The 21,701-nt window shown below is 44.0% G+C and overlaps 1 protein-coding gene across 2 annotated transcripts in view; it reads right to left on the bottom strand.

The window, feature by feature from the left end:
• RBPJ (recombination signal binding protein for immunoglobulin kappa J region) overlaps positions 1-21,255 on the bottom strand; it is a 219,220-nt gene extending 197,965 nt beyond the window's left edge. The window contains exon 1 of one of the 2 annotated variants that reach the window (XM_078446229.2): positions 21,130-21,255. In XM_078446229.2, the coding sequence (XP_078302355.1) occupies positions 21,130-21,161 (32 nt within the window). In that variant the 5' untranslated portion in view covers positions 21,162-21,255. The remainder of the gene's footprint in view (positions 1-21,129) is intronic. The other variant, XM_078446230.2, reaches the window with a different exon arrangement.
• Positions 21,256-21,701: the final 446 nt, after the last annotated feature.

Below are 21,701 nucleotides of genomic sequence, written 5' to 3'. Positions count from 1 at the left end.
CAACACAGGTCCACGCGATTAGAATCCAGTGAATTAAATGCAAAGTAACTTCAGTAGCTCAGAGATGTACTCTGAAGTGTGGTGGTGGTGGGTGGGGGTCCACAAGGCTCTGGACTAGGAAAAATGGAAAGGCTCTATGGCATTGGACAAGGTTATTTCCTCTTAGTGAACTCAGTTCCTTGTCTGTCATTGGGCAAAAAAATAGTATCTACTTTACAAGTGATTTTTCTTTTCAGTTAAAGAGACAAAGTGCTTAACATAATGCCTGACATGCTGTAGTACCCAATAGGTATCAATTATTGTTATTATATTAGTGTCCCTTAATGTTTTCTTATCTGGGCTGAATGTGTGTGTGTGTGTGTGTGTGTGTGTGTGTGTGTAGTGGGGGGAGGGGTTATGAACTGAGGCTGAATCCTCTGGGAACATCTCTTACCTGGAGCTGAAGAAAGTCCTAGGTTCATGGGAGTGAGCATCACAGTGTTGGCTGTCCAGTGGAAAAGATTAAAGTCAAAAAGCCAGAAAACAGAGGTTGGTAGGTCAGTATCCAGCCAGGAAATCAGAGACGACATAGGAAACCATAGCTCAAAGGTAAGCAGCGTGGATGTTCTGAGCCCACACCTGTGTGTCTCTTAACTGGTTACCTGTGTCTTTGCAGGCGATTCTGGGACAATCGGATGCATCCCTGAGTCAGGGAAGAAAGGGACAGAGTTAGTCTGACGGAAAAGGGAGCAGATGTTGCCTTAGGTAAAGGAAGCAGGATGTGCGGGAACAGAGGCTTAGAGAACCTGCCACATTTCAGAGCGCTGAGCAGCTTGGTAGGGCTGGAGTCCGGGACAATGTGGGCGAGAGACGCCAGGTGAGTTCGGGAGAAGACGGGAGGGGGCAGGTCACAAGGGGCTCTTGGGTATCACGCTTAGCAATCTGCTTTTCATTCTCAGTGTAGTAGGAGTCAGGGAAGGAGTTTGAGGACAGGAATGACATTGCTGTGATTTCTGGACCGAAAACTCCCTCTGGCTGCTGCGTGGAGCTTGAGATGCGGGAAGACCGTCTGACAGCAGAATTAGCAATTATGTAGGAGCAGAGAAGGTGCTTACTTTGAGCACAGGGTAATAGTTACATGATTTATTACCCCAGCAATTATAATAATGCCAATGGTCTGGAGCAAGTTCAATGGTAGAGGCAGGGCTCAAACCCAGCGGAAAATGTTCAGAAAGGGCAAGTTTTGAAAAGTCTTCAAGCAAAAATTGACACTGAAACGAAGAAGAGGGAAGTTTCATAAAAAGAACCACCAAAGTCAATTTTGTAAAAGTAAAAATGAGATAGAGTCTCCATGGATGATCTGTACTTATACCGAGATGGAGACGAGGGGCACCTTCATTTTCAATACAGAAGCAAGAACCCATTTGTTGTCTCTTAGCTGCTCAAACATATTTCCTGGCTTTATTTGGCAGTGAGCATGTTGCTGCAGTCAGCTTGCATATGATGGTGTGTGAATGCTTATGCCCTGCTCTGATTGATGCCTTTTATTTGTGCCTTGGCGATTGAATTAGTTTCCTAGTGCTTCTGTAATAATGCCACAAACTTAGTGGTCACAAAGTTACACAGGGGCGCCTCGGTGGCTTAGTTGGTTGAACATCTGATTCTTGATTTCGGCTCAGGTCGTGATCTCGTGGTTTGTGGCCCCACGAGCCCCTGTGCTGAAAGTGAGGATCCTGCTGGGGATTCTCTCTCTCTCCCCTCCTCTTTCTCTGCCCCACCCCAGTCACACTCTCTCTCTCTCAAAAATAAACAAATAAACTTAAAAAATAAGTAAATAAAGCCAAAAAGAGCCTCACAAATTCATTATTCTACAGTTTGAGAGGTCAGAAGTCTGACATGGGTCTTATGTGGCTAAAATCAAAATGGTGGGAGGGCTGTTTTCCTTTCTGAATGCTCTAGGAGAGAACCTATTTTCTCACCTTTTCCAGTTTCTGGGGGCCGCCCACATTCTTTGCCTCCATCTTCAAAGTCAGCAATCACTCGCTCTGACCTCTGAATCCACGGTCCGGTCTCCTATAACTCTCACTCTCCTGCCTCCCTTGCTTTTACATGGCACCTTATGATGATGCCAGGATAATCCAGCACATTCTCTCCATTTCAAGATCCTTAATTCAATCACATCTGCAAAGTCCCTCCTGCCATGCACTCATAGGTCCTAGAGATTAGGATGTGGACATCTTTGGGGGAGGGTACTATTCTGCCTACAACAGTGGTTGTTATTGTGGAATAGTAGTGGTTAATTATGGAATGGAAGGAATAAAAAATGGACTCATGTGCCAGGGAGGCAATGAATGTGACAGTTAAACTTGAGGTCAGGGGCGAGGCATCCTTGGATGACACACCGCCTTCCCCAGCCGCCAATCATGTGGCCTTTGAGTGTCCATTCCTCCTCTGTTAATGAGGATGTTAATCAGACCCACATCACCAAGTTGCTGTATGAGAACCAAGTAAGTGCTAGTATATGTCGCTAACTTTGAACAGTGACTGGCACATCGGAAGCGCTCATTAAACATTGACCATTATCGGGGCGCCTGGGTGGCTCAGTCGGTTAAGCGTCCGACTTCGGCTCAGGTCATGATGTCGCGGTTCGTGAGTTCGAGCCCCGCGTCAGGCTCTGTGCTGATGGCTCAGAGCCTGGAGCCTGTTTCCGATTCTGTGTCTCCCTCTCTCTCTGACCCTCCTCTATTCATGCTCTGTCTCTCTCTGTCTCAAAAATAAATAAAGGTTAAAAAAAATTAAAAACAAAACAAAACAAAACAAAAAACACTGACCATTATCATCTAATGGAGGGGTATCCTACAATCTTTTTGTTCTTGTGGTTGAATTCGATTATTAATGGCAGCATCTGTGTGTGTGCCTATGCGAGTTGGAGAAATCTGTGTGTTTAAGAAAAGTCTGATGCCTCATCCCTAGGACTTATCATTAGTTAGAAAGAAAAGCTCCTGACGACAGTTGAGCTGTCCAGGCTAATTAATGCTGCTAACTCTTAACAGATATAACTGGAATGTTTTCTGGACCACTAAGATTTCCATGCTACATTGGACAAAACCTGCAGATAGAAATTTTAGGTTATGTTTTTCATATATTGTGTATGCTATTGAGGTTGTTAGAACTGATTATAATAAAATCATATATTGCCTACCTCTCATGAAAAAATAGTTATTTGATATGTGTTGGTTCGATTGGTTTTGGTAGTAAGTATACAGATACCTATTATTTTCCTATGAAATAACTTCATTAAATAGAAAAGTTTGGGCATGAGGATCAGTGAAATTAACAAAATTATTTCTGACTTTTGAACGTACCTCTCATTTAATTATTCCCAAAGTGACACACCAGAGTTAGAAGCACACATTCACATAACTTAAGGAAAGAATATTGTGCCTTCTGTCACATTTCTGGCTCAAATAACATAGTTTTAGCCAAATAGTGTGCCATTTTATTGCAAATCAAGTAATGAGAAACAACGTTGTTATTCTGTTTTACACTCATTATAGAATTAATTATATTTGATCTACCTCAATGTAAACTTGACTGCTTTTTAGTGATTTGTTCTCTATCACGCATTTCATAATTTACTTCCCAGTGGTTTTTAATAATACTCTCCAAAATGATTATTTTTTTTCCCAAAATGATTATTAAGACACTTTGGTTAAAAAATAAAATCACACTTTTAATGACAAGAAATACATCTAACTTGGCTGATTTGTTTGATAATTCATTAGGTTATATGATAGAATTTTTTTTGTCACTTGAATGAACCAAATCTGAATACGATTTTGACAAAATTTTACTTAAAGCATGCAACAATACCAAGGCATTAAAACAGTTCTACTCTAAAAGATGTATGGAAATAAATATTTTGATTTTCTCAGCTCTTAACTGAGACAAATTTAACAAAACGCCTCTGAAGGAAAGGTAACAGGTAAAATAATGGTAATTTACAAGTCTTGGCCTTTTTGGTTATACTTCACAGAATTGACATTAGTGACTGGATAATAAATCTTGTCTCAAGTTAGATGGTTTTCAATTAGTTACTTTCAATTAAGTTGGAGAAAGACCTAATCAAAGCGATAGATGATTAAGAGTTATACTGTGTTTGGGGCATACAATTCAGAAGGAGTTCAAAGAATTGAATGTCCGTGCTTCCCTTCACCATCTACTTGTTTATATGCATGAAAGTTCTCAGTGGTCACATCTATACAAAGCAAAACAAAAACAAAAACAAACAACAAAAAACCCCAAAAGCCAAAACCAAAAAACCCAGGAATAGCAATGATTCTAATCTTTTAATTAGATTAATTTTAATCTTTCTTATAGTAAGTGATAGTCATTCTTGAATATATGAATTAATTGGGAGGAAATATCTCCACTCATCTTACTGACATGCATTAAAAATTACTTTTCAGATTCTCATTATATATCAAAAGTTAATATATTGATGATGTTTTGATCAATTGTATACTTCTGATAACTTATGATACTTAAATCTCAAAGAATCTTTTTTCTTTCTTTCTTTCTTTCTTTCTTTCTTTCTTTCTTTCTTTCCCTTCCTTCCTTCCTTCCTTCCTTCCTTCCTTTCTTCTTTTTTTTAATATTTAATGCCCAGTGGCCAGAGGGAAAAATATTCACACATGCATTGCAGAGAAGCACAACAAGGTAATCAACAGAAGACTAACTTATAAAAATATAGTAGATACAATTCTAAGGAGGAAGATAAACAGAAATAGCAGGTTAAGGAGATAAAAGAACAACGCAGAATTTCTCAGTGTGAAAGAAAAGTTTGTGCATATATTTATTTTTTTAATTTTTATTTTCTGTTAGTGTATTTCTTTCAGTGGGTGATAGTGGGTGGCACATTGCTGGGCTGATAATGCAAATCATTTCATCTTAAAATGCTAAATTAAAGTTTAGGTAAATTAAGCATGTGTGCAGAGATAGAGGTTTCAAGATTCATTTTTAGGAAGGACAATTCTGAAGTCTGCTGACTTCGTTTCTGAGAATGGTCATTCGCTGGTCTGTGAAAGCAAATGGCCGCCCCTGGGCCCATGCATTCCACTGCCTTGCTTGGTTCATATTTGAAGGGCTGCCCTCACCCAAGTGTGTCCCGCTCAGGCCCACAGTGTAGGAAAGAGAGCATCAGATCCCGGGGCACAGTCAGCCAACACTGCTCTTCAGGTTACTCTGCCTGATTTGACCCCACATGACTCTTTTCTTGAAGTGTATTTTTCAAATATGCATAGAGCACTCACTATGTACTAGGCACTGTTGTAATTGCTTTATAAATATTAACTCATTTAAGGTTCATGAAAACCCGATGAGGTGGGTAGTGCCATTTTCCCCATTTTACACATGAGGACACCAACGCACGGAGAGATTAAGTTGCAAAAGAATGTCACATTTCGCCAGTAAATGATGAAACCAGGATTTCTTATACATTGATCTCTAAAAGAGAGAGAGAGAGCAGAAAGAAATTATTCAATTCTTTGTACCCAAGTGGGCCACCACCAGATTCCTTTCTCCCGTCAAAATGCCTAGCAGTTCTATTTCTACACCCAACACTTGCCTGGATTACAAGGAGATTGGATTTGCCTGTGAGGATCCAAAGAATCCAGTTTTGAGATGCAATGGAATTGAATTTCTGTGGCCTGTTTATTGACGCTGGCTTCCCCCGCTGTGACTCATCATAAAGATGTCTTATTCAGACAGGAAGGCTGGGTAATTAGTATTACAGGTCACTAGTAAAAGGCCTCCGAAAGTACCAAACCACCCCAAGAAATTATTTTTCCTGGCCTCCTGCGTACAGCCTCATAACTGCAGTTTCAGGGGTTTCGAGTGGGCAAAGTGCGCTGACGGTTCCCTTCACGGCAACGAGGAAAACAAATTACCCTGACAGCACCGTCGAGGGGAGAAACCGTTTTTCTGCCATCTCCTGCCGCTGCCTTCCAAGTGACTTCCATGGAGCGAGCCATTTGATACAGGCGGAGGGTGTAAAAAAGGAAAGAAAAGAAACGAAAAAAGAACAAAAGAAAAGAAAAGAGGTCCTGCATTTATAGATAGATCGGTACCTATCGCTGTGCTTTCTGGCAAGCTAAAATTTCTTTTGGGCAGCTCTGGAATATTTCAGTGTTCTTAATATTATGCAGGGCACTTCAGAGCAGTGAGCCAAGCCCCATTGCCACCTGTTTTGAGAAGAGAAGCATCACGGGCTGAGTCCTCTGGAGAAAGCCGTAGGGACCGGCCGGTTCCTACCCTATCACTAGCCAGACTTAAATTTGTCAGGAAAATTTCTGAAAACCTCATTCTTCCCCCACCCTCCAAAGATCGAAGTGCCTCTAGGTGTCTGAGTTGTCGGAAGCACCAGGCGATAGAACTGAGGTGAAAAAAAAGCTTTGGTTCACAAAGAGCTATGCCAATGCCAGGTTGTGTTAGTGGCATCGGTGGGACATGTCTGTGTGTGATGAGGCAGACCATTATTAATGTGACCCTTGCCCCCTGTCCTGTAGAAAGGAATTAACTAATAAACAGTTGGGAGGATGGGAGAGGTGAGGGGAGAGGATAGTTTTTGTGGTCTAGGGGTGTAGACAGAAGAAAGGAAGGAGCTTCAGTGAGTATGAGAGAATCAGGATTCTAAGTGTTGCTGGAAGGTCATGATTTGGGTCCTCTCTAACTTTGTTTTGAAGGATGCAAATCAGAGATTAAAATATTTTTTAGGGGCTCCTGGGTGGCTCAGTCAGTTAAGCGGCCGACTTCGGCTCAGGTCATGATCTTGCGGTCCATGAGTTCGGGCCCTGCGTCGGGCTCTGTGCTGACAGCTCAGAGCCTGGAGCTTATTTCAGATTCTGTGTCTTCCTCTCTCTGACCCTCCCCTGTTCATGCTCTGTCTCTCCCTGTCTCGAAAATAAATAAAATGTTAAAAAAAAATTAAAATAAAATATTTTTTAAAAGTCTCCCGTGGCTATTTGCACTGTGCTTCTTTGGACGTGACCTTGTACGCTGACGTTGGACTTAAAAGAGCTCCAGGAAAATGGAGAGAGCAATCTTAACAGTAATTCTTCACATATTTTCCAGGGATGAGTGTTTAGGGTTCCAGAGCCGAGAGGGATACTGTTCACGTTGGGCTGGTTTTGTACTCAAGAAAATGGTGAACGGGGGAAAGAGACGATAAGATGTCTACGGGCCGTGTTCCCCCTCAAGTTCGCGTGTTGAGGTCCTCACCCTCGGTACCTGAGAAGGTGTTTGGAGACAGGGCCTTTAAAGAGGAAATTAAGTTAACCGAGGCCACTGAGTCCAATCTGACTGCGTCCTTATGAGAAGAGGAAGGCAAGACACCGGAGGAAAGGTCATGGGAGAGCACGCTGAGAAAGCGACCACCTTCCAGCCAAGGAGAGAGGTCTCAGGAGAAACCACACTTGCCGACTCTTTGATCTTGGACTTCTAGCCTCTGGAACTGTGAGGAAATAAATTTCTGGTGTTGAGGCCGCTCAGTCTGTGGCATTTTGTTATGGCAGCCCCCAGCAAATTAATTCACCGTGGCGCTGATCTCATTCTGGTAGTGGAAATGTCATTGGCTCCCACTGACTATAAATAAAGTGTAATTCCTTAGCACGGCTAAGTCCTAAGGTACTTAATAGTCTTGTGACTGTCTCTGGCCCATTTACCTCACTTCCTCCGAACTCTGTAAAACCCCCCGCCCCCGGGGATCATCTCTACTCCTTTAGCGCTATTGGTTCCTTCCTATCTCTAGGGGTCGAACTGTTACTGGGTCTTCTAGGCCCAGGTCAAAGACTACCACCTCCTTGACCTTCCTCATTCACTTTGCTTCCGGTGCACTAATCCTCCCTTACCCTTAATGGATGACTGAAACCACAGATAGTACCAAACTCTGTAGGTACCACGTTTCTCTGAGACACCCATGCTGATGATGCGGTTTAATTTATAAATGAGGCACCGGGAGGGATTAATAAGACCGGGCAATTATAACAATAGGCTGTGACCAAAGTTATGTGAATGTGGTTCTGTCTCTTTCTGTCTCTCAAAATGCCTCACAGCAGTACTGTACCGACCGACCCTCCTTGCGATGGCATGAGATGACAAGATGCCAGTGTGAGGAGATGAGGTGAGGTGACTGACCCAGGCACTATGACGTGAACGTGAGGCTACTGTTGACCTTCTGATGGTTCATCAGAAGGAAGATCTGCTGCTGCCAAACCACAGTTGACTGCAGGTAACTGAAAATTCAGAAGTGGAAACCTTGCGGAAGGGAAGACTACCGTAATCTCTTACTGAAGGTTAGGACAGATGACCTGGGTTTTGAGTTCCAGCTGGGCTACTTAGGAGCTGTGTGACCTTGGGCAAGTTACTTAACCTCTCTGAGCCTCACCCTCTCCCCTGTGTAGGGGAATAGAGGTAGTATCATTACACAGAAGTTGGGAAGAATAAGTAAAATAATGCCTGAATAAGTAACACAAATAAGAATAAGTAAAATAAATAAGTAATATATAAATAAATAATAAATAAATAAGTAAAATAAATCTCTCTGAAAATGTCCAATGCACACCATTTATTTTCTTATTACTCAAACTTTATTATTCTTAATATTTTTCAGTAATTCTTTTTCTTTAAAATTTTTTTTTTAACATTTACTTATTTTTGAGAGAGGGAGAGAGAGAGAGAGACAGAGAGACAGAGCACAAGTGGGGGAGGGGCAGAGAGCGAGGGAGACACAGAATCCAAAGCAAGCTCCAGGCTCCGACGTGGGGCTCGAACCCACAAACCGTGAGATCATGACCTGAGCTGAAGTCGGAGGCTCAACCGACTGAGCCACCCAGGCGCCCCTTAGTTTTTTTATTTCTTAAAGCCTTCATAATGTTTTACCTCTTTCATAATACTTTAATCTAAAAGCGCTTGGGGGGTTTTATTAAAATTTTAATTTTGTTGAAAATTCTGATTACTGAGGTAACACGCTCATTGTGAAAAGTGCATTAAAAACAGAGAAACAAGAGGGGGAAAATCGTTTATAGTCCGGCTGTCTGGGCCCTGCTGTTAACATTCTGATGTATCACCTTCCATCTTTCTTCTATGCGTCAAATGCACGATTTGGAACAAAAATGGGATCATATTAAACATATTATTTATGTCAAGTGCCTTTCTCATAGGGTAGATTTCTCTCCCTATTTAACAAACACAGTCTGCGTGTTTACACCGATGGCTTGTTCTGATCCAGCTCATGGGTACAGGTTGTGCTTGGTTTGTATAGTGTTAAAAAAAAAAAAAAATTCAGCCAACTTAAAAAGCCATCGGGATATTTTACAGAAAAATCACATTCTCCTGCTTTGGAAAATCTGAAGCTAGAGCCACACTGGGTCTGCATTCCAGGAAGCTAGCTGTTGGCTAGAATCGAGTACTGTTTTTACCTTGCTTTCCTGGCCCACGTAGACCCCTGGTCTACAGATCTGGTCACCTTAGCTACAATAAGCAATTTGCTGGCCGGGTCTATTCTACTTCATCCTTTAACCTCAGCTCCGCAGCACCTCCCACTTACAAAGCTCTTGATAATCGTGCTACATAAATCCTTGAATGAATACACTCCTTTCTACATATTCTTGTCTACCCTGGGAGTGCGCAGAGGCTTCTGGACCCCCGGCCTTCTTCTGCCCCTTGAAAGTTCACAGAGCTGGACCCAAAGTGGGGCTCCATCCACTCTGGTCACTTTGAGGAATCGGACATCTTTCTTCCCGGAGGAGCTTTCAAAAGGCAATACCTAGTCATCAGTTTGCTTCCCGCTAAAATGCAGCCGGCTGTCAAGCAGAAGAGGACAGAGAATAACACCATTAAGCCTTTCAAAAGATCTAACAGTGGGAAAGAGGGGAAAAAAATAAATAAATAAAAGTCTGTCTCCATCTACCAGTGGTTGCACTTGGTTTTTTTTTTTTGTTTCTCTCCACCATCTTCTAAGCACGGGTACGTGGGGTGCATTCCGCCTGGGTTCCTGGTGGGTGTTGCCGCTCAAATTAGAAGCTGGATTTCAGGGACAGCTGGAACGCTCCCTTGACACTCCGCCCTGAAGGCTACACGTGAGGCCCGGCCACAAGATGTGAGGCAGGCCCCTTTAATCCTACCCCAGCGCTTTGGCTTCTAAAACCTGATCCTCCAAAAGTTGGACTTATATAACTTATTTGTTTATTTTTAAGCCAGCCCTGTCCAAGTTGAGAACACTTGAGGCTCCCTTTCGGAAAGAAGTTGGAACCCAACATTATCATTAACTAAATCGGCAAGCGATGGTTCTGTAAAAATACCAAGCGGCACAGTTCTGAGGACTTTTGCTGTCATGTTCCCGGCGAAATGACATCGTGCGGTGGTTTCTCTGAAACTTGTTCCTGGAGTTTTCTCTCTCTCTGCCTCTATCTCTCTGTTTCTGTCTCTGTTTCTCTCTTGTAAACCGTGGCCTGAGTCGAAGGGGGATTGGAACTTGCTGCTTGAGAGAGAGAGAGAGATAGCAAGAGTGGGGGAGGGGCAGAGAGAGAGGGAGACACAGAATCCGAAGCAGGCTCCAGGCTTGAGCTGTCAGCACAGAGCCGGATGTGGGGCTCGAACTCACCAACCGCGACATCATGACCCGAGCCGAAGTTGGATGCTTGACCAACTGAGCCACCCAGGTGCTCCTATTAGATTCTAGCCATAAGGGTACAGGTACTAAAGGTCTGATACAAACGTATGTGAAGAAGATGTTCAATGCTATGTTATATCTTTTAGGAAAAGCAGCGGAAACTCTCTAAACCTTTAGGGAGTGGGAGAATAAATAAATGATGCCATTGTCAATGTATCTCTTAAAGGCCCATCAAGGTCATAAAGATTCCTTGAAGGGCTTTTGACGACGTGAGAGAAGTTAGAATTTGTTAGGTTAGAAAAAGTGGAATACAAAGTCATAGATGAAATATGAGGCCAATTATGTTTATTATATGGACAGAGATTTAAAAGAAATATACCACAATTTTAGGAGAGGTTATATCTTGGTGTGATGGGCTTATGGGTAGTTTTTGTTTCTTTATACTTTCTAGCACTTTCAAATTTTTCCCCCAGTGAGAATTTATTGTTTTGCTCATCAGATATTAAAATGATCGTCAGGTAGCCAACTTTCCTGGTGGTGACAGATTTGGGTTCACATTTTCTTTCAATGCCATTTTCCTTGACTCTTTCTAGCCACCCGCTATCCTCACATGGCTTCTCCGGTGAGGGTCTGGAGGAAAAGGCTGGGACTTAAGATAAGGAGGGTAAGGGGCTCCTGGGTGGCTCAGTCGGTTAAGCGTCCGACCTTGGCTCAGGTCACGATCTTGCCTTGGCACGGGTCATGATCTTGTAGTTCCTGAGTTCGAGCTCCACGAGGCTCACTGCGGTCAGTACAGAGACTGCTTCAGATCCTGTGTCCCCCACTCTCTCTGCCCCTCCCCCTACTTGCGTTCTTTCAAAATGAATAAACATTAAAAACAAGAAAAAAGGAGGAAGAAAGTAAGTGGCTCCCTATGGAGGGAGCCACTGCGACTCCGCTTAGGACCTGGACGTTTGTGGGCATCTAGGCATGTGTTCCGAATCCCGTGTGCAGATGCAGAGATCTTCACAGATTTAAGAAGGAAGCCAGGCTGATGAGTTCTACTGACTGATCTTACGTTCAGGTGAGGAAGAGCTCTAGCGGGATACCCCTTCTCTCTCTTTATCCCCACAGCCTCTGCTCCCCTAAAACAACACTGACCGAAGCGCACGTAGATACTTTCAAGTTCTGGTGAGGCAGCCTGGTTCAAGCAAGGTAACTAAGCTGTACACACTGAGCTTTGAAGGTTGTCCAGCTACAAGAGGACGGGATTTTTTTTCCGGGGCCAGCCAATTCCTCCAGTCCTGTGGGTTTCCTCTGTGTTAAATGGTTGTAACATGACTCGAGGCTTCGTTTGGAGCTGTGTCCCATGACCTCATCTCCCACCGCCTATGCACATGGGGTGAAGGGCTCCCTGCGGGCACTCAAGGGTTGTGTTGAAGGGAGACTTGAGCTGGGAGAGAGGGCCAAGTCTTTTTCTTAAGAATGTTTATAGGAAAGGAACAGAGTCTTTCAGCTACCAAGCTTGGCGATAATTCAATGCAATTCTAGCCACCAACTGTTTGTTGAATTATTAGCTACACTGTGAACAAGGCACCCAAGAACGTCCCCGTATTCCTTAGAGAATGTTTCACTTTCCTCCACCAGCGTCCCGTCTAGCCCTCTTAGTTAAGGCTTGGATCCCTGGGTAGTGTTGTGGAAGGAACCTTGGTCTTGAAATCAGGGAGTCTGGGTTGAAAAGCTCGTCTCTACTCTGTCGCCCATGAACACTATATGGCTTCCAGAAAGTCGCTTCCTCCCTCCAACCTCATTTGCCCGTCTGTAAAATAAGAATAATAATGCCAGCCTCATGGGGTCGTTCTGGAGTAGGGTTGCTGGGTTTAGCAAATGAAAATATAGACACCCAGTTACATTGGAATGTCGGATAAACAGCCAGTAATATTTGGTATAAGTATTTACCATAAGGGGGCACCTGGGTGGCTCAGTCGGTTGAGCATCCGACTTCAGTTCAGGTCACGATCTCACAGTCCGTGAGCTTGAGCCCCGCATCGGGCTCGGTGCTGACCGCTCAGAGCCTGGAGCCTGCTTCGGCTTCTGTGTGTGTGTCTCTCTCTGCCCCTCCCCCACTCACACCCTGTCTCTCTCTCTCTCTCAAAAATAAATAAACAAAAAAATTTTTTAAAAAAGTATTTACTGTAAGTATTGTGGTCCCCCTAATATAAGTATTTACTGTAAAGATTGCGGACATACTCATACTAAAAACTTATTTGTTGTTTACCTACATTCCAGTTTAACTGAGTGCCCTGTATTGTACCTGAGAATTCTATTCTTGAGGCTGAAATAAAGGGATTGACCTGAAAGCCACTACCCAGAGTTTGGTGAGTAGCCTCTCCTCTGTACCTGCTCTCCCGGGGCGGGGTGGGGTGGGGGGAATCCACAAGGAGATGAATTGCTTTTCCCTTTCCCAGCAGGGGGAATAAGGACTGTGTGACCAGGTCGGTGGAGGACAAGGGAGGATGCTTAGTTAGAGAGGCCGTCTCCACAGAGAGCAGAAGACATACGGCTGGGATGAGGCTAAACCTCTGCTTGACAGACATCTTTAAAGACCTCAGCAAACAGTGTTCCTTGGTCTTGTGTGCCTTTAACACACTCTGCCGTCTGCAAGCCTGTCAGCGGAGGTGACACTACAGGGCCAGGAGAAGCCCTGACGGGGACACTGACCCCAGGGAAACCCCGTCCGGCCATGACCATTCCATAGGCTTCAAAAGCCAACTGCTGTGGTAGGCAGAGGGACTTTCCTGGGGGTAGTTTTTACAAAGAAGGGGTAAAGGTGGCTGGGTGCCCCAGAGACCTTACTGCAACTTGGGGGAAACCCAGCGAATGAGTTGACACGGGCCTGTCCTTGTCATCTCTTTTGCCACCTCCCCCAACCTTGACTCCCCTCTGGCTTAAGCTCCCCCAGCTCGTGGGGCCGACGTGGCAGACGGCAGGTCCACTCTCTGGCTTTGGTGTGCATCACAAGAGGCCGAGTGCCCCCAGAACCTCAGGGTATAATTTTCCTTTTCTGATCATCTGAATTCCAGGCGAAAAGCTCAGCTGTCGTAGGCTTCAGGGAATGTTTCCACCAGGATTGAAATCGGGGCCAAGAAAGTGCGGGCATGCAGAAGGCATTCTTTTCTGCTATTCAGATGCACTTTGCCTTTAGTTAGGGCATTAGAAAATGGTGCCTTTCCCCAGAGTCCCAGATGAAAGTTTTGAATTTCATTACAGTGAGAGAACACATAAAGGGAGACCATGGCTTGCAGCGTTTCCAAATCTATTATGTTCCCCCCTCCCACCCCCCCCCACCCCCCCGCCTCCCCGGCCATATCCCTTTTTAAAAAAAATCTAGAGAACATTTTAATGTGTACTTTCATATACATATTTGATATGAAGAAAAATAAAACTAATTCAAGCCATGACAAGTTGCAAAAAAAAAAAAAAAAAGGAAAGAAAAAAAAGAAGAAAAATGTAAAAGGAAACCTTTGTCTGCTGCCCTAGCTTTGGTTCAAGTATCCTAGTCTGCTTGTGACTTTTATTTTGAAAGACAAGATGTAACATCAGACTATTATTTACTAAATCGTTTTCTTTGGGCTAATTTACTCTCCCCAAATTTTCATTCATCCTATGAAATGCGAGCTTTAAAATTTGGATTTGAGGGGTGCCTGGGTGGTTAGGTCGGTTGAGCATCCGACTTTGGCTCAGGTCATGATCTTGCGATTTGTGGGTTGGAGCCCCCCATCAGGCTCTGTGCTGCCAGCTTGCTCAGAGCCTGCAGCCTACTTCAGATTCTGTGTCTCCTTCTCTCTCTCTCTGCCCCTCCCGGGCTCTCCTCTGTCTCTCTCTGTCTCTCAAAAATAAATAAATGCTAAAAAAAATTTTTTTTAAATAAAAAATAATATAATTTGGATTTGATGTGCTGTATGTACGTGAAGATAAATATAGGCTATAAAAATGTAAATATGCTTGTCTGGATATCCCTGAAAAGAATCTTCCTTTGGGGCACCTGGGTGGCTCAGTCGGTTGGGTGTCCGACTTCGGCTCAGGTCATGATCTCACGGTCGATGAGTTCGAGCCCTGCGTTGGGCTCTGTGCTGACCGCTCAGAGCCTGGAGCCTGTTTCAGATTCTGTGTCTCCCTCTTTCTCTCTCCTCCCCCGCTCATGCTCTGTCTCTCTCTCATCTCAAAAATAAATAAATGTTAAAAAAAAAAAATTAAAAAAAAAAAAAAAAAAAGAATCTTCCGGAAACGGCGCTCCACTTTGTGAAGTTCTATGAAACAAGTTAATACCTATCACCTGGCTAATAGTAGCCAGATTTGGGCGAGATGTTTATTCCGTGTCGCGCACTGGGCTTTGCATGCATTAGCTCATTTATCTTCTCCGTGGAGAAGGTATTTTCATGGGTCCCATTTTACAGACTAAAAAACCCGAGACTGAGACAGGCAAATGTCCTACTGGTAGTAAGCGAAAGTCAGATTCAAACCAGAGCAGCCTGAGTTCAGAGTCCACGCAATCACCTCTCTCTCTTCTAACCGGTTAGAAAAAAACCCACAGATACTACCGCCTGCCAGGAAAAAGAGCCGGTAACGAGAGTCCTGTTGAAGAATGAGTTCATTCAGTACTCCACGGTAAGTATGGCCTCCCAGGAACTCCTAACGCGTTGCATGCAGTTCCCAACTTGCAGAAGGGTTGGTCGCAGAAGGGTTGATTTACGAGCAAGTGCCCTGTCCCCTTCTTCCGTGCTCCAAGGTACTCTGTACACACCTCTCCTGTGACAGCACACTGTCTCTTTGCTGCTTATACATCTGTCCCTGCCAGGGCTCCTGCTCAAGGGCAGAGACCTTGCCTTATGTCTCCTTTCCTATTCCCAGCACCCAGCCTGGTGCCCAGCCCAGGGAGACACGAAGTATACACACGTTGTATTACATTACAAGTCATTTGTTTAGAACTCAGCACACATTTCCCAAAAGAAACGCGGTACGAATGGGAGTGGAAGCATTATGTTTCCAACCAGCCCACAAAAGTTTACTTAAACTTTCTTGTAGTCTACCAAGAGTACTAATAAGTAATTTGGAGCCGTGGGTGGGACAAGAGGTGGTGGGTGGGGAAAAAGATAGAAATCTCCCTCCCCCTTTCCTGAGTCAGATCTAGATGAAATTTCACATGGGTCAGAATTCATCTTTGACTCCCCCAGACGGTCTTTTCTTCCTACATCTCCCATTCATGGGTATCCCTGCCTCCAAGCTTCCTACTCAATACCTAGCTGTGGTCTCTCACTCAGGTCTTCCTCTCTTTCCCCGATGACCTTCTTTACTCCCTCACTAGCCCAAATTCCTGTTTCCTGAGTGCAGCTGAGCTTAGCTGATTTTCAGCAGAAAACGATGTGCGTGAATTAATTCTTGCTAATGTGTGAGTGGTTGCCCAATGCGAGGCATATGAATGCTAGTACAGTAGTTAAGATGGGATTGGAGACAGACCTAGATTTGAATCCTGGTTCTACCTTTAAGTTATATGGCCTAGGTAGGGTAATTTAACCTCTCTAAGCCTCATTTCTTTCATCTGTAAAATGGAAATAATCATAGTTATACAGAGAACTAACACTTTCATGACATTTACTGGAGTTACAGCACATATTGGGCACAGTCCTAAGATATCTCATTTATCTAGAAAGAGATGAGAAAGAGATAGAGCACACGGGGGAGGGGGAGAGAGAGAGGGAGAGAGAGAATCTCAAGCGGGCTCCCCAGTGTGGACTCCAATGTGGCTTTCAAACTCACGCACCATGAGATCACGACCAGAGCTGAAACCAAGAGTTGGACGCTCACCCAGCCGAGCCACCCAGGCACCCCAGTCACAAGAACTTCTTATTCATTTATTCACTTTATCTTTACAACAACCCCATGAGGTAGGCACTCAGTATTAACCTTTATAAAGGGGAGTGACTTTTTAAGAGATTTCTAACGGTAAATTATTATTTATTCCTGCCTCCCTTCTTCCAAAAAGGCTTGGAGGCAAAATCCGACATGGATAGAATTTCTGGCCACGTGGATAGAAGAGGGCAGGCATTCCCGGGAGAAGATGTTCCAAGGCAAAGGGAGTGGGGCCGTTACCAGATCACCCATGGCTGACAACTCATCTGGAGGGTCCCTTCCTTTATGTGATTCCTGTTTCCACAGCTTCTCCCCTTCCTCTGCCTCTGAATGTGCCGAATCGGCAAGTGGTCCAAGTTTTGTTTTTTTTCTAGCCCCTTTCTTTCTTTTTTAATTTTTTTCACACAGCTCATGGCAGCTGCAAGGTGGTGGGGGCCAGGCGGATGGCAGCAGCTGTTTGTATGTATGGGACCTCTGTAGTCTTTCTTTGTGAGTCAGGGGCTGCCTGTATATATCACAAGCTGCCACCTGGCAAGACATTTCGTTCCATCTAGGTTGTTTAAATGTTTCCTGGATGATATCATACATGCAAAAGGAGGGGAGGATCTTCAAGATGCTGAACTCAGTGCAGCCCCTCACTGCCCTCCAGCCCTACACTGAAACATTCGAGTTATTCCGTCCTGTAGCTTAGCAGACAGCCTTGGATTTGCTCTCCAGTCCTTCCCATTGACCAGATGCAGAGATGTTAAAGCCATGGGGGTTATGCATTTGAACAGAAGTCACGGTGTCATCATGGAAAACAGTGAGCAGAAGCCTAAGGCAGAGGCAGGTGGTAAGCTCGCCTGCTGTGGGTGTCCTTGTGATTTAGTACCTTCACTTCCCTGGGCCTCAGTTTCCTCTTCTGTCAAACAAGGTGGGTGGGCTGCACTATCTGTGGTCCCTCCTGAGTGGAGGACTCTCTGATTCTATGATGAATTCAGGACAGAGGGCTCTTCATCCTTTCTGATGTCACCCTAGAGATGGGCAGTCCATCATGACCCTCGTAAGCCTGCTCAAATGTTTCCTCATCCTTAAAACGGAACAGTCTCCCCTCTGTTAACTAAACATCTTGTCATTTGAGGGATTTTTCTTGTTGTGACTCGGACTTCCGAAAACAGAGAGACTTCTACTCTATTCTTGTTACCGGGATACCTTTGTTACCGATAGAGTGACACGTCTGTTTTCACCTAGATGGTTAGTTTTGAAAGACTCAGTAGCAATGTATTCTATTTTCATGCGACATTTCTATTTAAGAGCCATTTCACACACACTGTTTCATTTGAGCCTTGAACTGACAATAGGAAAGGAAGTTACGCTCATTTTTCTATGTGAAGAGATTCGGGGCGAAGAAACATAGATACCTTTAATAACATCTCATCCTATGGTTGCTAAACAGAAGAGTCAGGACCCCAAACTTGGATTCTGTTGACTCCCAGTCTAGTGCTCAGGCCGTGAGAACACACATAAATCAAACCCAGCACCACCACCCAATAAACCAGCTCTCCTTGCTTGAGTTTCTGCTATGTCCCGGGTACTTGACGAGGTGCTTTGCATACAACAACGGGAATATTTGAAGCAATGAGGCAAGGGAAGGACTATCATACTCGGTTTAGAGATGGAAAAAAAAAAAAAGAAGTTTGGAGAGATGAAGTATTAAGTAGTTGCCTGATAGCTAATGTGTGCTGAAAGCAAAATTTGCTGAAGGCAAAATTCAAGCCCACACGCCTTCTTCTGGCGTTGCTGCCTTCACTTAAAAATGCATCACCTGAGGGGCGCCTGGGTGGCTCAGTGGGTCAGGCGGCGACTTCGGCTCAGGTCATGGTCTCACAGTTCGTGGGTTCGAGCCCTGCATCAGGGTCTGTGCTAATGGCTCAGAGCCTGGAGCCTGCTTCAGAGTCTTTGTCTCCCTCTCTCTGCCCCTCCCCCACTCACACTCTCTCAAAAATGAATAAACGTGAGAAAAATTTCGAAAAATGCATCACCTGAAATGAGACCCATTGTAGTTTAGTCCGCAGGACTTTTTTAGGCCACGTGAATTATTGTTCCATGAAAATACAGTGAACAGAAAGGACCGGGAGGTTGAATCCCATGCAGCTGACTTGAATCTCACTGAGCTGCCCTTAATTCTCCCGCCATGTGTCACGCTGCTTGTTGGACTGTCTTTTCTAGATTTTACTTTTCATTTTTTCAAACATATTTTTGTTGCCTTTTTTTCCTAGGCCCGTCTTAAAATGTCTCTTCTTCAATTTTAGGAGATCGTCATTTAACATGAGTGTGATCTTAGAACTCGTATGATGGCCAGTAGAAGCATGGGATTCTAGCTTCCCCCTTCTTTCCCAAATCCCAGGATTTGATTTTCTGCATCCCAGGATCATTTCACATTTCTTCATAATCCATTCTCTTGACCATTTTACCTAGCCAACCCTTGCTTATTTTTGTATCCATGTTAATTCCTTGCCTATTCTTAGGCATTCTAAATTCATCTACAACATAAGGATAATGATTTCTGTCCTGTCTGCATCTCATAATTTTGGTGATGTTCAGTCAAACCATGTATAGAGAGAAAGCACTTGGAAAAAGTATAAGGAATGATGAACACAGACAATTATAATATATTTTGCTTTTGAAAAGCCTACATTGTAGAAATGGAGTGAAATAATCAAGATTGGTCAGGGAGGTGGAGATTTAGATGTTCTGGACTTATTTATTAGTTATAATATGTAAGAGATACTAACTATATAAAATAACTTAATTGGTTACTAGATCAATTAATCTATTATTATTATCTTTAAAGTGTTTATTTATTTATTTTGAGAGAGAAAAGGAGAGAGAGAGAGCATATGTAAGCAGGGAAAAGGCAGAGAGAGAGAGAGAGAGAGAGAGAGAACCCCAAGCGGGGTCTAAGCTGTCAGCACAGAGCACGATGTGGGGCTCAAACTCATGAACCATGAGATCATGACCTGAGCAGAAATCAAGAGTTGGACACTTAACTGACTGAGCCGCCCAGACGCCCCCTAAATCATTTAAAAATTTTCTTTTTAACGTTTATTTATTTTTGAGACAGAGAGAGACAGAGCATGAATGGGGGAGGGTCAGAGAGAGAGGGAGACATAGAATTTGAAACAGGCTCCAGACTCTGAGCTGTCAGCCCAGAGCCCGACGCAGGGCCCGAACTCATGGACCGCGAGATCATGACCTGAGCCGAAGTCGGACGCTTAACCGACTGAGCCACCCAGGCACCCTCCCCCCTAAATCATTTTAAAAGAGAGAGTTTATGTGCATATTTTAAAGTAATGTGCTCTTCTTACTGTAGACTGACATGGGTGAGTGTTGCTTAAATACAGCGTTCATGTCCTCTGTGTTTTCCCCTCACATCTCCCTGGTTTCTTTGCCTTTACATGCCTGGCTGCCGTCCGACAAAACCGAAACCTTCAGGTCTTATTCTGGACCCTGTGTTAACCTTCTCTTGCAGAAGTTCCCACATTTTTCAGAATAAGAACACATTTTAAAAGCGTTCACTCGTTTTGTGCAGTGCCATGATGATAATGAACTCCTGGCATCCACTGACTTGGAAAATACCCAGTGAGAAAAGGACATTCCAAACTCAGTAAAACTTTTAAATGGAGTTCTATTTAATCGATCACAATGGCATCCAAATGCTTTTGGAAAATACACAGACATGTCTGAGGCATTATTCCATGTTTATGAACACTCAGTACATATTTGTCAAGTGAATGCATGGGTAGGAAGAGAATGAAAATTTGCAGGCACTGCTTGTGATATACATGGATTTGTGACCCTTTGTCATAACTTCATTCCCCAACTCCTGCCCCGGGGAGCCAGAGCTCAGAGTTTAGAAACCACTCGCATGGGTTCCCAAATACCCAGCCTACAGTAGGCATGCAAGAATTGTGTACTGAATGTCCACAGGACAGGAAAGAATGGATGAATGCTACTTGCCTCCCAATTAGGTTACAAGTTTGTGGATAGCAGATACGTCGTAGGCCCTTCGGTGTCCCCAGCAGAACCCAACATTGTGCTGAGAGAAAGTAGCCTGCTTTCAATAATCAACTGATTTGATTAGCATCCCTTACCAACATTTCTGGAAGAGCTTATCAGGTTAAGCTTACAGCTAAAATGTAAACTATGTAGAGGGAGCATACATGCTTTTGATATCAGAAAACTCCTTGTGTTTCTCTGCAAGGGTAAGTAAGAGAAGCCATGGAGTCAGGGAAACACAAGGCAACGGGAAAGAGCCCAAGGACGAAGCAGTGTGGCTGGCCCCAAGGGAGGGAGAGCATCTGGACACTGGAATAGAAACTTCATCCTCTGAAGCCTCAGTCTCCTGCTGTGTCAGGCCTCACCACAGAGCAGGCAATATGACCAGAGCACTGTCGGGTAGAGGAAATAGCAGAGGGAATGGTTAGCTCCTTACACCTTGGGATGGAAGGTGGCAAAGAGCAGTGAACTTACTCATAAATCGTGAACTAGAGCATATTAAATATTTTCATGGGCACCCATGACATAGAGATTTTGTTAGAGGAATCACTCACCTCAGCAACGCTGGGTAGAGCAGCCCAATCATGGTGAAGAGAAACTCTTCATATGGCTTCTTCTTGAAGGCTCCAGGGTCACAAAGCACTACGGAAAGAACTAGCCGCTTGCACCCTAAGTCTGGTGGCCACTTCACCTTGCAGCAAAGGAAGTGAAAGTGTCCAGATGAAGAGGAAGAAGGTCAACATTCTCTCTAGGGGGGAAAAATGCAGACATAGGCTTTTTTTTTTTTCGGGGGTGGAGGGTGCAAAAGTGCTTTGATTATAGCTATATATCTATAAAGACAAACAAGAAATAATCTTTATTTCTTGTTTTTCCTCAGCTGATCCTGAGATCTGAGGCCGGATTTTCGTAGGAGAGCAGCCTGGAAAACAAATTACCAAAGGAAAAAAAAAAAAAAAAAAGGAGAGAAATGATGTTCCAGCTGCTTTAAGTTACTTTAATTTTTTTTCATGTGTCCTGGCTGCCTTGATGTTCCTGACCTCAGTTATTTCTGTTGAGTTGAAATCGTTGGGTGAACCGGATTCCCCCAATTCTAGACAGGGCCTTAATTGTAGTGTGGTCCAGATTC

Source organism: Panthera onca, chromosome B1 (genome assembly GCF_046562875.1).
Source record: "Panthera onca isolate mPanOnc1 chromosome B1, mPanOnc1 haplotype 2, whole genome shotgun sequence".
NCBI classification, from domain to species: domain Eukaryota; kingdom Metazoa; phylum Chordata; class Mammalia; order Carnivora; family Felidae; genus Panthera; species Panthera onca.
The sequence above is the reverse complement of the archived record's forward strand: the minus strand, read 5'-3'. Positions and strand labels throughout refer to the sequence as shown.